The sequence below is a fragment of the Canis lupus genome, chromosome Y, assembly GCF_048164855.1.
Source record: "Canis lupus baileyi chromosome Y, mCanLup2.hap1, whole genome shotgun sequence".
Taxonomy (NCBI): domain Eukaryota; kingdom Metazoa; phylum Chordata; class Mammalia; order Carnivora; family Canidae; genus Canis; species Canis lupus.
Genome location: NC_132877.1, coordinates 3,543,597 through 3,560,306, shown reverse-complemented (window position 1 = coordinate 3,560,306; position 16,710 = coordinate 3,543,597). Strand labels below are relative to the sequence as shown.

The following is a 16,710-nucleotide window of genomic DNA, read 5'->3' as shown; positions in this document are numbered from 1 at the left end:
CATTATGAGGTAAATAGTTCTGGATGACATCACAATGGGCGTGTAGGTTTATTATCCATTCAGCTTTCAAAGGCTGGCAGGCCTAGCGATGGACACATAGGACCAAGCCCCTGGGAAATATGTCCTTGGAGAGCAATCAGGCATCAACTGGAGAGCCGTCAGGTACGGTGGTGGTTGTACATTTTTCAGAATCACTTTAGTTCCCAGAGCTCGATGGAAATTAAGTAAGACTTGCTGAACTGCGTAGCCTACTGTTTTCTACCAACTCTAAGCAGATCTGAAATTAACCCACGGTTACTGCTGGCGTGTTCATTTATCCACCAAATGTCCTCAGCACCTCTTATGTGCTCTTCTGTGGCTCTAGACTCTGGAAATAGAACATTGAGAAACACAAGGCAGGTTTCTACTCTAATGTTGCTCATGCTCTAGAGCAGTGGTTGTTCAGTCAGGGGTGGTTTTTTCATCCAGGAATATTTGGCAATGTCTTGAGACAGTTTGGGTTGTCATGAGTGGGGTTTGTTACTGACAGCTGGTGTGTAGAAGCCAGGGATGCTACTGAACCTCCTTCAACACAGCAGACAGCCCCCTCAACAATGATCAGACCCAAAGTGTCAATAGTACTGAGATTGCGAAACTTGGGAGTGTGCTAGTCATCAGCAGTGTGACGCACAGTTATGATCAGATGGACTACATTCCCCTGTCATTCTTGATACTTTCCTGCAATAACCCTGACTCATTGGATCAACATCTTTTGTTTCTACTCATCTAACCCAATGGCAGACGTAAGGGATAGAAAGACGACTAAAAAATGGTCTCTGGGGCAGCCCGGGTGGCTCAGCGGTTTGGCGCCGCCTTCAGCCCAGGGAGTGATCCTGGAGACCTGAGATCGAGTCCCACGTCGGGCTCCCTACACGGAGCCTGCTTCTCCCTCTGCCTGTGTCTCTGCTTCTCTCTCTCTCTCTCTCTCTGTGTCTCTATGAATAAATAAATAATTTTTTTTTAAATGGTCTCTGCCCTGGCGAATTCCTATTCCCAGTCAGAAGACATTTGCTGGGCAAGATGATGATTCTCAAATGCATCTAATTGTCCCCTAATCCTTTTTTTTTTTCTTTTTGTCCCCTAATCCTAATACCCTGTGCTGTTCTAGTTTTTCATTCATTTTCCTCCTCCATGTTATGTTAGAGTTCTTGATTCCTCACTGTGAGATTTTCCTTTTTTTTTTTTTTTGCCTTTTACTCCTTTTTTTTAAATAATAAATTTATTTTTTATTGGTGTTCAATTTTTTTACTCCTTTTCTAAGTTGGATTGCAAACAACCCAGCCTTGTCCCTCATAGATTTGGAATGCAAGATGTTGATTTTTTTTTCTTTTTAAATATTTTATTTATTGATTGATGAGAGACACACAACACAGAGAGAGAGAGGCAGAGACACAGGCAGAGGGAGAAGCAGGCTCCACGCAGGGAGCCCGACGTGGGACTTGATCCGGGATCTCCAGGATCACACCCTGGGCTGAGCTACCCGGGCTGCTCTGGATGTTGACTCTTAACATTAGAACTGCAAAGAGCCATGAATTGAGGACATCTGTCATTTTCTTGGAAATCTGAGTTAGCATGTCTTTCAGTTGCATGCATTTGCTAAACTATCGTGCATGAAGCAGCCTTGAACTAGTAAGTCACGTGGAGTCTTTTTTAGTCGAGAGGACATGTGATAAATAAAGATGTTATAGGACACCAAAAGGTCATGGTATATATTTGTGGCAACAGCTAAGAGTTCACTCTGTTTCTCTTTGTTTTTAATCTTTCACGATTTCTCCCATCTCATTAAATCATATCTTCAGATTTAGGGTTCTAGATTTGCTTGAGGTTCACATAGGGAGGCTGCCTGGGATTAGGGTAAGGGAATCTCCAAAATCTATTCTTCTACAACCAGAGCAATACCATCGAGACTTTCTTGTTAGATTTTACTTGTTCTATTACTTACGTTTTAGACCAATACTAAAATGTGTTCAGGAGAATAGTTAACAGAATATAATCACGGCCTACTAATTGCTTTTCTCTTAAGATCTGGAACAAGGCAAGGATGCCCATTCTCCCCACATCTAGCTAATAACAAGTTGGAGGTCTTTGCCAGTGCAGCAAGGTAAAAAAAAAAAAATTAAGTATATGGATTTGAAAAGGAAGAGCTATCTTTAGATGCAGATGATGTGATTTTTATATGGAACCTCCTACACGGTTTTCACAAACTACTAAAACTCATAAATGATCTCAGGATACATGACACACAAATTTTTATTTCTATATTCAGCAAGAAACCATTGGACAATGAAATTGAAAATATGCCATTGACTATAGGAACAAAAAGCATAAAATATTAGAAATAAGTTTAGCAAAAATTGGTGTAAGACCATATAGATTTATAGAATGTGTGTCACTTTTAATAAAGAGATGGGATTTGGGGATTTTTATTAAAATAGTGATGAATCTTTAAGTAATTTGGGAAATTGGCAACTTAAGACTTTTGAGCCTTTCAATCCATTAACATAATTTAGCCCTCTATTTCATCTGCACCTTCTTTAATTTTTTTCCTCAGGAATATCTTTTTCAGCATATAAGTCTTACCCATTTTTTTTTGTTAAATTTATTCCTAAATGAAATTGTACCCACCCAAGAGAATTGCAATTCTGAGGCATTATACACAGCATCTTCCTGTTGATGATACAAAATTAAACTAGTAATGCACCTTAAATTTTATAGTATCTAGAAATGATATTATAACATTTGATAACCCAGTGTACTAATATTACCTCTGGATTTGTCTCCTGAAATATGAACACCCAGTTAACATTTATTGATTTAATATTTAGTAATCCCTACTTACTCTGGTCTTATAAATCTTTATCTTGATTTTATAGCAAAATGGCCAAATTCAACATTCCCTTGTTTTTAATTTAATTTAATTTAATAATTTAATTTAATTTAATTTAATTTAATTAATTAATTAATTAATTTAATATTTGTTTGTTTGTTTATTTATTTATTTATTTATCCCAGGCCTCATACCACATAGACCACTCTTTCTACAGCTCTAATTGTCTCTCCTACAAGGTCTTTCTTAGCTCCCAGTACTCTAAGTCTCTTGTGTTTCCTTCTATATTTAGACCAATAATTTCAAAAGAAATATTTTTTTAAGGGAGATAAAGCAGCAGTAAGGAGGCCGGAAGAGGCATTGGATGCAGCAGGCTAAAAGGCTCAGTTGTACAGACCCATGGACTAGGAGAAAGTCCATCTGTTGGTTTCTTAAGTATCTTCATCTTGTTTGTAGAGGGTGTGTACACAGGGAAGTGCTTTCTCATTGTCCTACTTACACTGTGCGGTGCTTTTAGCTTATTATCGACATGTTCCAGAGTAAGAAGTTTCTAGACAACACCATTATCCCTTCTTGAAAGGAGAAGAAAAAATAAAATCTGTGCTAGCATTTATTGTTCACGGATGTCTGTCAAGGATCTGCCGTGATCATAACCGGCATTCTTTTTTTCTTTAGCCAAACAAAATCATTTTCAAAGGTCCTGTAGTTATGCAGCTTCGTAGATTAAAAGGACAAATGTCTTTAAAATCAGCATTTTATAAGTTTATTGAGTTGGCTAGTCTTTGGACACATTTTTTGTAGGACTTCTTAGTGACCAAAGTGCCACATGCATGTTAAGATGGTATTACTCTCTTCATGTGAGACGGGTAGTGTAAATCCATCATCGATAGATGAGCCAACCATGTGTGAGCAGTGAGTGGCCCATACAAGGTCTAGTTAGTGTTGTTAGAGTTCAGATCTCCATGTTTAGGCACAGTCTCCCCAACCCTTATAGGAATCCAGTTGCCTGGAAATAATGCTGAGTCCGTGAGATGCATTTAAATAATTAGTCCAACACGTGATTTCAGTGATTGACTTGATTTATAACTTGACCTGGAAATCTCCTTTTGCTGGGGCAGAAATAGTTGGCTCTAACCAAATATGTTCCTGATTTTTTGTTCGTTTCTGTGCTAAGAAGACATGCTCATGTCCGTATGTGCTTGCTTCTGTCAGTGGGATTTTAACATCAAACAGTCAAAGCCCTCAGAAAATTAACATCTTTGGCCTTGATTTCATCACATCATGGCATGTAACCGTCCACTCTTCTGCAAGTGCCATTTGAATAGTCCCGGGACACATGAACATTCCTTTCCAAAACTGAATACTAACTGCATTATCAATACAATTATTATGTGGGAAGATATCGTACCATTTTTTTTTATTTTTTTATTTTTAATTTTTTTTCCATTTTTTTTTAAAGACGCATATTCTAAAGGTTAATTCTGAAGATAAAATGCATTGTGGTTTCACATCTTACCAGGGACATTACAGAGTGGGTTTTTGATGCCAGTAATCTCAAATAATGAGATTATAGTTTCCATTTTCCATTGATGTTGGTCCTATGTGCAGGAAATGTGGCTGGATAAGACAGGAAGACCCAGTGTTAATCGGCTCTGACAACCAAGGAAGAGCAAAGGAGCTGCCCTCTTGCAGGCTTTGCATGTGTTAGACGAGTGGATAGATTTTTTTCTTAGCTCCCAGAGGGTCACTTGGGTGAGCTTTCAGGAGCACCAGCATGTTGGGAGTAAACCAGATATTTTCTATAGAATTTGGATTTGACTGTGAAGCATAGTTTTTGACTGGGATGCATGACATAAACAATTCTTGCTGTTGTAGAGACAGGGTGAGTGTTCTCCATTCATATAATTAATAATTGATTGGCTTAAGGATGAATATTCTCAGGTATCATTTAAGAAACTCAAATGATGGTGGACATTGGAGACCATGTTAAGGTATAAATGCTGCACACAGCAGAAAAGCCAGGGGCCATTTTGATTTTTCCATCTATATCTTTCACAAATACTTGGTTTATCAGCATTAGCACTACTGACATTTATGGGGTGCCGTCCTGTGCATGAACATCCTTGTTCAGCCATGTCCTTCTACCCACTTAGTGTCATCAGAAATCCCATGTAGTGACCAAAACTGTCTCCAAGATGATGCAAGTGTCACCTGAGGTCCCATTTGCCCACATTGTGCACCACTACACTTTATTGCCTCTGTTGTTACCCTTGGCATATGTGGGTAGAATTTTCCTACGATACTACATGAGGGTGAATTTGTTTAGAAAATTATTTACAGTCATTGCAACCATTTGATATAATCACAAAACGTAAAAGACCAGAAAACAACACTTCATATTGAATAAAAAAGCCCTAAACCAAAATTCTAGCATTACAAGGGCATTGTGAAAAGTCTAGTTCTATAAGGTGGCAGTTGCTTGAAAGATGCAGTGCGATTTATGAGGCTAACAAGCACAGATTGCTCCGTAGCATCGAGGCATTGCTAGTTGGAACCTACTGCTTCTCAACGCCCATTGCTGTCTTTATTGTCCTCTAAACACCAACATCAAAAGTGTAGAATTACATGTATTCTCCAGAGTAGGACGTGATCACTGAAGAGTGTGCAACCCGAGTACAGTATACTCAGAGCTGGCGTTCAGGGGACACGCTTATGCATCTGTCAATACTGCCATAATCACACACACACACGCACGCCATAATTTTGGAATTGAGCAATTAACTGTTGTGAGCATACGGTTCTATTTAGGGTGTGATTTTGAACATTCTAATAAATATACATATTCTAGAAAATAACGGTCTAGTACAGATTTGACGCAAATTTGCCTTTGTTTTTATTTCGTGCAACTTTTTTCAATACTCTAAACCTTTACACATGGTTCAACCTAGGTGTAGACACCCTGACTTGGCAATTTCACACCGCATTTCCCTGCTCTGCTCCCCCCCTGCACTACAGACACCCATAGCCAATGATTCTTCCATCTTTCACGGTTGGGTTCCTTATCATTTAAGTCCCCATGGCCAGCCAGATAAATAACACGTGCTTATTTATAACTTGAAGTAGATCCTCTGGGGTCTTCTTTGTAAATTTCCTCCAAGACTTTTGCCTCACCCATTATCAGGTCTATTTGAGATGCAGTGCTTGTCTCTAACATCCCCTCCACCTCCATAATGGAAATCTCCGGTAGACTGACCTACTCATCTTGGTTCATTTAAGACTTCCCAGATTTGTCCCTGAAAGTCTTAGGACCCAATCCTAAGCAAACTGGGGCATTTGGTCACTGATTTTAGGTCTGGTGGAAGCAAGAGTGGATCCCTGCAGGTCTGAGATAAAGATGCCTGAAATTTGGCAGCGTCTTTCAATCACGTCAGTTACATGGCCTACATCATTCCTAACACTTTGGGGTACAACATGGTTAAAAAACAATGAAATATTTTTTTACAAAACTTGCACCTCAGTGATGCTAGATCAATGCATGTAAACCTCTTTGCATCTCCGTTGTGATAAAATGAGAAATAATCTTACCCTCTCCCATGGTTATAATGGCGATGGATGAAATAGTCAAGTTACTTTGCATAGTGCATATTCATTAGAAGACAGACTAAAACTACAATTATAAACTTTAGTGACTTCCCAATCAGTTCATTGGAATGCATTTGATATTTATTTATGACTAGGTGAAAAAAATGGATAATAGTAAAAAGAGTGCTTTATTTTTTCATTATTGGTTTTATTTTCTCTGTATTCATTATTTAAGAATACAAAATACATTAAGGAAATCCCATTTAGTGCTAGTATTTTTTTATTGATAGGATTTGTATATATGAATAAATAATATGAAGCATCTACTTTGGGAATATAGTTCAAGTTATTCAAATTACTAAATGTATACACATTTATCTGCACACACCTGCACACACACATAGAAAAATATATTTATATATAGTATTATATATAATATTTAGAAAATGCTAGTTTAAAAAATATATAATTATGTATATTTATATATTTATATATAAAATATATAAAATATATAAAATAAATATAATTATATTATATATAATATATATATAAATATACATTTTTTTCTAAACTAGCATTTTCTAAATATTTGCTTGGGCATTAAAAGAATGTTCAAATATGTGTCTTCTCCATTCTTTATATGTTCTCCTTCTGGAACTTTGATTAGGTATGATTGATATTTTTTTAAAGATTTTCTTTATTTATCCATGAGAGACACCCAGAGAGAGGTGGAGGCACAGGGAGAGGGAGAAGCAGGCTCCCTGCAGGGATCTTGATGCAGAACTTGATCCCAGGGCCCCAGAATCACGACCTGAGCCAAAAGCAGATGCTCAACCACTGAGCCACTCAGGTGTCCATAATAGATGTTTTTATTTTCACACAAATGTCACCTAAATTCACCTCCAGTTGTTAATTTCCAAATCTTTGCTATGCTTTATAAAATTTTCTATTTATTATTATTTTTTAAGTAAGCTCTACACCCAACATGGGGCTTTAACTCATGACCTTGAGTGCTCTTATTCTATAATCCAAGTCCATGAGAAAATAGATTTCATGAAAAGAGCTTTTATAGTATTACTCCAGGGTTGGCTGGAGTACAGCTTCATGTTGTAATTAAGAATGCTGATCTAAAATTAAAGGATGAGAAGAAAAATAGCATTAAAACATTAATGCCACTTTTTTTTTTTCAATGAAACCCATCCAGTACCAATTTTGAATAATGTCTAAATTCCAGGAGCAGAGACATTCAACCATTGATAGAATCTCCTGTAATATTCTATAAGGAAGTATATTTTTAGAAACTAGATCTTGTGTCTTCCAACTTCTAGAACACAAGACTAAGACAGGAAACCTAAGAAAGATCTGGTCTCAGTGAGGATGGAGCATGTCACTGTACCCTCATCCTTGATTTTAGGTACATACAAGGCCTCCGAGTCCCAAGACCAGCACACTTTGGGGCAACTCATTGACCTCTCAGGATGGTAATGCCCTCATAGGAAAATGGAGATTAAAATCTCAAGCTTTCAGAGGTAGTTTTAGGGAAAAAAAATGACTGAGGTTTTTTTTTTTTTTTTTACACATATCAGACCATGAGTAGTACCAACTTGTTTTCCTTCTCTCCTTCCCTAATTCCGTACCTAGGCCCTTACTTCCTCCTTTTTTGTTTCTTCCTTCCTTTTTCCTTCCTCCTCTACTTCCTTCTTTCCTTCTCTTCTTCCTCTATTTCCCCTATAAGACTAGATTTCATGATGTGATGAACACAGGGTGTTACACTATATGTTGGCAAGTCGAATTTAAAATTTAAATATAATAAGTTATCATTATCATTAAATAAAAGAGTAGATTTCTCGACCGTGGCCCTGCTGTCACTGTAGGCTGCATAATTCTTCATTAGGTGCGGCCACCTGTGCATTGTAAGATATTTTTTTAGCACCATCCCTGGCTTCCACCCACCAGAGGCCACTAGTGACTCCACCTCAAGTTATGAAAACCAGTAGTGTCTCCAGACACTGTCCAATAACCTCTGTGTGCCAAAATCATCCCTGCTTGAGAACCACTGCTCTCAAATATACCATATACCAGTGAAAACCTTGCTTTACATCTTTCCCACAGTTCAAAGTTATAAGATTGTGAAATTCTTGTATTTTTATCCAATTTGTAGGGGGATATGCTCTTAAATCGCTTCTTAAAATTTACATTATCGATTTAAAAATGAAATTATGTTGTTATTTTTACAGCCCACATACAGCAACATAAACATGATTTTGTATGGGAATGAGCATGCAACTCCATGTAATTATATTAGCTACTCTTACACATCTTAAAATGAGGTTCTGATAGAATCAGAACAGAGTAAAAGTCATAAAGGTATGACATGATAATTATTTCCTAATTCTCCATGTCATGTATGTGACACTTCATTCTACTCCATTGTCCCCAGTACATTCTTGAAATTCTTAAAGTGAAAATAATTTGAATTATATTTACCTAAATATATTAACAGTGGAATGGATAGATAGGTAGATAGAAGATAGAAGGATGGATAGACAGTTGGATGGATACATAGATAAATGTTCATGATGGAAGAATATGGGAAGACCAAACCCTACAAGTTTTAGCTCAACCCTGAAGATTATTAGGAAATACGTACAAAAGGAAAAACTAAAATTAGGTTATTAAAGCATGTTCCAGCTTCATCCTTCCAGGAGTGGTAATCTTTGTGCAGAGCTTGGAGAATATCAGCGTTTATATTATCGGGTTTTATTGGGATTGTTCTCAGATTTAGCTACACCTTGGTCCACCACCTTGCAGGGGCATTTTTCCTTACAGCATTGATAATTATACTCCTTTTATAGAAGAGGAAATGGAGGTACTTCGTGGTTACATAGCTCTCCAATTGTGCACAGTCACTGGTGGCCAAGGGAGGTGGCCCCCTGCATGCCCAAGTCCGAAGCCAAGGTATTTGCCCACTCCTACTTGGTCTCCAGACATGCACACAGCAGGCATCTCCAAGTTTACCATGCTGGACCCATCTTTGTCCAAGATGCTACTTGACATGGCATCACCACCCCTTAAACCTTTTGCTAAATGGATCGATGGGTGGCTTCCAGTCTTTTCCACTTGTGTCTCCCTCCCCCTGTGCAGAGAGGGTCATCCTTCTCTACATTGACTTCAACTGAGTTCTGTCTTCCTTATATCCTGAGGGAGATATATGGGCAAGAAAAGGCTGAAACAGTTACATGCTACTTGTAGATATTTAAAATGTACCTTTTACTTTCTCTCTGTCTCTCATGAATAAACAAATAAAATCCTTTAAAAAAATGTACCTTTTACCATTGGTAGGCAACTTCAGTTTAAATAAGAATACCCTTCAATTCCTATAGCTTTCGATTTTGCAATTATTTCTCGAACACCTGGTGTGTTCTTAGAAAAATTCTAGGTGCTGTATGGAATTATTTTATGATAATTAAGGCTGTCACAAGCTCTTGCTTTTACCCAGGCAGCATAGCCATGCATGAAACTCCTAATGGGTAATACGGGATGACGGGGAGATACAATCTCAAAATGTAGAGAGTTAGATATTCATTCAATTTTGTTTGCACAATAGGCGTTAACATTTACTCATCTTTAACTACCTGCTTTTAGCAAACAGCCCCTACACACCACTCATTGCAATTTACTAACGTAATCCATCAGATTATATATAGTCTTTATAGAAATTTAGTTTATGCCGTGTTCGCAATTTTCCGATCATTATGGCAAATATATATGGTGATTGAAATGAAATTCTTGCCAAATTATGAATTTTTTTATGGAATTTACTTACAATTATCCTGGATATTAAGTTAGCATGTTGAAATTGTCCCTTTATTATGAATGGACTTAGCACTTCTTTAAAAAAAAAGATATTTACTTATTTATTTATGAAAGCAAGCAGGAGGAAGAGCATAGGGAGAGGGATACACACACTCTGTGCTGAGTTTGGAGCCAGATGTGGGGCTTGATCCCACAACCTGAGATCATGACCTGAGAGGATATTAAGAGTCAGACACTTGGTGAATGGCCAGCTGATTCTTGGTCCCTGTTGGGGGGCGTTGAACAGGGGTGAGTCATGGTCAGTGTTGTGGTAGATTCTTCTGGGTGGAGAGCAATGAGGACATCTCATCAGCAGGTCCCTCTGTGGTCCAGCAGAGACAGGCTGGTGGCCTGGACTAGGGCTGTCATGAAGATGGAGAAGTGGGTGGGAGCCATTTGAGAGATATTTGGGAGGAAAATCAGAAAGCTACTAATAATACACTTAGCCTGGGGAGGTGGGGAAGGGGATGGGCCGGATGGATGATGGGGATGAAGGAGGGCACTTGTGATGAGCACTGGGTGTTGTATGGAAGTAATGAATCACAAAATTCTACACCCTGAAACCAATATTACCACATATATTAACTAACTACAATTTAAATAAAAACCTGAGATAAAAAAATAATAAACTTTAGGGAAGGGAATGGAAGGAAGTTCAGACAGGCTCTCCCCGTAGGACTACCTACCTGCGTGGGAAACGCTTCAGGAAGGATACACAGGATGCTTACAAGACACACAAGTACAGATCCATGTAAAGAGTTGATTCTTTTCTTTATTTTTTTTTTGAGTTGATCCTTTTCTATATTTGTGTCTCAACTGAGATCATCAAAAGCATTGTCTTTTCCTACAGTGCAACCTCATGATGTATGATTTTGGAAGCCATTGCCCTCATGGCAAGCATCCTTTGAGGTTAATGCTTGGTACAAAATGTTATTCAAGGAATAATTATCTAAACATCACAACCTCCATAAGAATTCATGTATACATGATAAATATCGACATAAATATGTAGTATAAAAATCACACATAGCAAATGTTAATATGAATGATACATATTTGAAAGGAAAATCGTATTTTTCCTTTGCCATAGGGACTGTGGCAACCTCCTACGATTATAAGATGCTGAATACCATTTCTGTCATTTCAAGCATCACCTGATTGCAAAATACTGCTCAAATAATAATAATTTCAATGTGATAATATCAATAATAAGCCATCTACCTCTAACAAATAATATAAATGTGTAATATATTAATATTACATAATAAAGTATAACATGGATGATGAAGGGTGATTGAAAATATAGCATTTTAGGGAGCTAATTTGGGTTAACAGAAAATTATAAAACTTGGTACAGAAACTTGCTTGTTTGCAGTTGTCAGAATGTTACTTGCACGCTATGCATTTTCAAGGATACAACGAAAACAACCAAAGGCAAACTTGGAAATCATAAAATTGGAAATTGGATGATGAGAATACAGCAAATTTTTCTTGGAGATGGGAGTAATTGACAGGGCTGGCTGGATGGTAAAGCCAGACAGCCATGTCTTCATGTCATTGATGCCCTGTGATGTGTGCATGGCGCTGCCACGGGTTACATCACCGTCTCTGACAGGAAGGACCCCAGTGCCCCACGGTGTGGGCATTGTCATGCAGTGAATGTTTCAGGAAGGAGCAATTTTCTCAATTTTATCTTGGTGGAAATAGATGATTTGCTTACTTGCTAAACAAGCAAAGCATTTTGATCACAACCAAAAGATGCTTTCGTACTTTAATTTTCATTTATTGCCATGACTAATCCTGGTGGGTGGACAAAGCCAACACAGCACCCATTCGTGCAGCACTTTCTAGGATGCAGACAGTGAGTAGGGCGGGGCATTGGGTCATGAATCGGATCAAGGCAATCCTGTAGCAGAGAACCTGTGATGTGCTGTAGACGGTGCACGATTGATTGGATGATTACCAAGACTTGTGGGGACAGACAGGAGGCGCCATATGCTATCTTCCCAGATTTGATGGTTGAATCGCGTTTTGATGCACAAGACTTCAGTGGGAGGGAAAGCAGACAGAGTGGCGGGGCGCAGGGGGCAGGTTCCATGCTGGACACAAGCAAGAATGGGGTAGCTCACCGTGGTGGGTCATGATGTGCGGTGCTTGGACATGGGGAAGAATGGGAGGCTCCCGAGTGGGGAAAGTAGATTTGGACGAGGTAGTGTGCGCCCTTTCCTGTTATGTAAGAGTGTGGTCCCCTTCCTCGGGGAGAATGAGGAAAACCAAGGCAGTTGAAGCATTTTATATTTAAAAGTAACATTTCATGGACTTACACATGATCGTACATTACACGATCGTCCCTTAGTATCGTAATTAATGCTCCTGTTTCTTGGAAGGAGCTGTGCCATTAGTTGCAACATGCTTTTATTTTCTAAGATAGTATTTCTTCAGCATATTTCTCATGGAAACAGTTAATTTAATCCTTTAACTTGATTTGTTGTTATGAAGCATCAAAAGAGATCCTAGGGCACTATCCTGCCAATTATCAAGAGAATAAGTTATTTTCTTTACCGTAAATGATGATTTTATTAGAGAAATCCCATCTCTGGGATTCTTTTTTTTTTTTTTTTTAACTCCTCTTTCCAATCTCTTGGATTCTTTTTTTTTTTTTCCACCCCTCCTCTTCTCCATCCCTGGGATTCTTATTGTTGCAATAATTCTTGCGATTATGAAGACAGTTGTATCTTATGGTCTGTTCATGACAAATCAGAATCTCAATGCCTCCCCTGATGCTGCGGCTTTAAGAACTGAAAGTCTAAATACATAAAAGAAAAATAAATATTGAATAACCTTCTTTGAAAAAGTGTTTGTCAGGATGTGTTTTTCAGGAAAAATGAAGAATTTCGCGAGAGATGTGTTTTCCTTAATTTAACATGAGAACACATTTTAGATCTCATTTCCGTGCTATTTTATTTTTTGGATGTTTTGGAAAAAACAAATTATTTTAATATCAAAATACATGCGACCAGAAATCTATTGTCCATAAAAGAAAGTTGTCCAAATAATAGAGGAGCACTGCTTAATATTTTATCTTAATTAATGCTTAAATCACAGCAACTCAAAGATGATTTCACTGTGATTACGTGTGCCTGAATTCAAACGACTTCGCATACTCACCTTCTCCATTGTGTGCTGTCAATTCTACTCTCTTAAATCTGTAGACACTTAGTCATTAATTAAAGATGATGACGTGAATTTGGCATCATGTATTCTTCTTGTGTCATCATTAAACTTGTTCAAAACTCAGCAAACACCCACCATTGCTTTGGTTCAAAAGCTAAGTAGAAACTCGTAGATATGGCACTTTGAGGAGGAACGTGGGACTTTATTATTTCTCTTTCCAGTGTTGAGAGGGGATGTTTATAGCCTTCACTTTTGTAACCTGATAGGGTGTAAGGAATTCTCTTCTTAAAATGGTGGTGGGGAACTTGTCGGTTAATACTGGATCATGCCATAGGAAGAGTGGAACTCCTCTTTGTCTCGGATGGACTCGGGTACTGTTATGCTGCGGCATTCCCGAACCAGAGCAGAGGGAAACAAGCCCTCTGCACCGTGCCCCATGAGTGTGTGATGTTCCTCTGTAGGGATGGGGAACTGCCTGGAAATTGATGGCTTGTTTCAGGCACCTTGACAATCTTATCATAGACTCTAGCCATGGACCGTGAAAAATGGCTTCTACAGGGGCTTAGGAGAGAAAATGAAGAGCTTTGCATTTTCTCCTGGCATTTCCTGCTATTGTTAAAAAGGTCAGATGTGCAATTTAAAATGGTCCATGCGTGGAGCATGACAAATGTCACACAGAAAATGAAAACGGCTTTAGTTGGCATTTTTGGCCAATTTCCAAAGGGTACCACTTTTCACCTTTCCCCTGCTCATGGATTTGCAAATTTTGGGCTGGTGCAAAATGCCTGCCCCGCCATGGATTGTAGCAGGGAAATTCTACGGGTAGGATATGGAAACTGTGTGGAGGTGAGAATAGCAAACTGAGAACAAAAGTGACACATTACATGGCACCAGAAAAGACAGGAATCAGTTGCAGGTGACTCTGTCAAAGCCATTAAGGAAGCTCATAGTCGAAGAAATAAAGTGCCTAAAACTCATCAAGAGATGTACCCGATCCCAGTCATATTAAGGAAAGTCAACTCTATTTTACTTTATTTTATTACGCTTTTGCATTGCTTAATGACAGACCTAAGTTCAGTTATCTGTGGGCACGGTCGGATAAGCTCTTTCACACCTTGCTAGTGGGTGGATGGATCGGTGGAGAATTTTGAAAGAAGTTTCATATTCTATATTAAAATTTCAAAAAGGACTCCCTTTCCCCCCCAGCATTCTTTCTCAGGAACCTGTCTGACATACATGGTTGCAAAGACGCATTGTCTTCGTCCACCGGGGCTGCCACATGCTGCGGGTGTGAACAACACACATTTATTTCTCACACTTCTAGGGGCTGCAAGTCTATGATTGAGGCACCTGCAGATTTGGTGTCTAGTGAGGGAGGACCTGCATCTTGGTTCCTAGGTGGCCGTCTTCTTCCTGTGTCCTCACATGGTAAGAGGGACCAGCGGGCTCACTGGGGTCCCTCTTCTATGGACACTAATCCCACTCACGGGGGGCTCTACTTGCATGACCCAATCACCTCCCAAAGACCCCACCTCCAAATACCATTCATTGGGAGTTAGGTTTCAGGATATAAATTGTGATGAGGCACAAACATTCCATCTATGGCTTCATGGACAAAGATGTCCGTTGCTACCTAAGGTTTTCTCATCGGGGGAATGAGTAAATGAGTTCTTGTATGCACCTGCAAATATAGAGCTACTCTTCATTTATTTATTTATTTTTAAAGATTTTATTTATTTATTTATTCATGAGAGACCCAGAGAGAGAGGCAGAGACACAGGCAGAGGGAGAAGCAGGCTCCCTGCGGGGAGCCCGATGTGGGACTCGATCCCAGACCCTGGGATCACATCCTGAGGCCAAAGGAAGATGCTCAACTGCTGAGCCACCCAGGCGTCCCAAGCTACTCTTCATTTAAAAGAAAACAAGTGATGCAAAAATGTAAAGATATTTACTATATTATATATTTACATTAACACTTTATATGGGCATTATAGATATGGATATACGTGTTTTTACAAGACTATATACATATATGAATTTATATGTACACATACATGTGTGTGGGTGCATATATGCATTTAAGATGTTCTGCATATATGCATGTGTGTATACAAATATGTGTCTGTGTATTTCACAGCCTAGAAAAGAGCTCAAAAATAAACAAATAAGGGGCAGCCTGGGTGGTTCAGTGGTTTAGCGCCGCCTTCAGCCCAGGGCCTGATCCCTGAGACCCGGGATCCAGTCCCACGTTGGGCTCCCCGCAGGGAGCCTGCTTCTCCCTCTGCCTCTCTCTCTGTCTCTCTCTGTGTGTCTCTCCTGTATAAATAAATAAAAATCTTACAAAATAAAAAAAAATAAACAAATAAGGAGTGTTTACCTCTAATTAGAGGAGTTAGGTACCTGGCCTTGGGAACACAGGGATTGTCAGGGAAAGTGAAAACCATAATTGTGTCTATGCTTAGGCATTTTTTGAATTCTTCACAGTAAACATGATATTAAGAAAAAAATAATCCTGAAGGCTGTGCAGATCTACACCTGTGTGAGAATCCATGGGGAGAGCAGATGGTTTAATATGTTGCAGAAGAAAAACACGGGTTAGGATTTGGACTCAGCTGATGGGATAATTCTTTTTCCTAAATCTGTTTAGTCGAAGCTCCCTTGAATGGAAGAAAGCCACACGTTGAAACAAATAACCCCCTAATATTTGAAAGAGAATTGATGAGTTGTCAACACGATTGTCCCCATCAGCCCAATTTTGAGATTTCGGCTGGGAACCCCAGAGATTCCCAGAAGCTTTCCTGTGGTTCATTGTTACAGCGAAATCCACTCAGGGGAATATATGGCCTACAGATCATTCTGCTTTATAGTTCTATTTCCTATTTGTCAGTGCCTTTTTTTTTTTTTTTTTTTTGGCTTGGTAGAAAGCCGTCAGAGAAATGAGCAATATACTATATTATTTACAACATCTTGGCTTTCAAAAATTTTATTTCACATCCTGAAAGTAGTCATTACACATGAAAACATTTTCTTTCCTCCCTAAACCCTATTTCCCTGGCCTCACCCACGCCACCTTTTAACTCCTATCCATTTGTCTTTTGTAAAGCTAGGGCATTGACATGCATCTCCTTCCTCCTCATAATTCTGTCAGCATCCAGAAGGTGACAGATTCCATCTGAGCTTAATGGAATCATAACCCACCCTCCAACAAATAGTAGTAATAATGATAATAATAG

General features: G+C 38.7%; 1 protein-coding gene across 16 annotated transcripts in view; it reads left to right on the top strand.

Moving 5' to 3' along the window:
* Positions 1 to 16,710, top strand: part of LOC140629125 (neuroligin-4, X-linked) — a 369,817-nt gene that overhangs the window by 171,780 nt on the left and 181,327 nt on the right. For 2 of the 16 annotated variants that reach the window (XM_072818616.1, XM_072818617.1), the window contains exon 1: positions 46 to 162. The exons of 11 other annotated variants lie outside the window; for them this stretch is intronic. Coding sequence is in view for 2 of the 5 variants with exons in the window: in XM_072818615.1 (XP_072674716.1) it covers positions 120 to 162 (43 nt within the window). In the remaining 3 variants the exon portion in view is untranslated. Of the gene's footprint in view, positions 1 to 32; positions 163 to 14,801; positions 14,906 to 16,710 lie in introns of those variants that run through there. 3 more of the 16 variants (XM_072818618.1, XM_072818615.1, XM_072818614.1) reach the window with 3 other exon arrangements.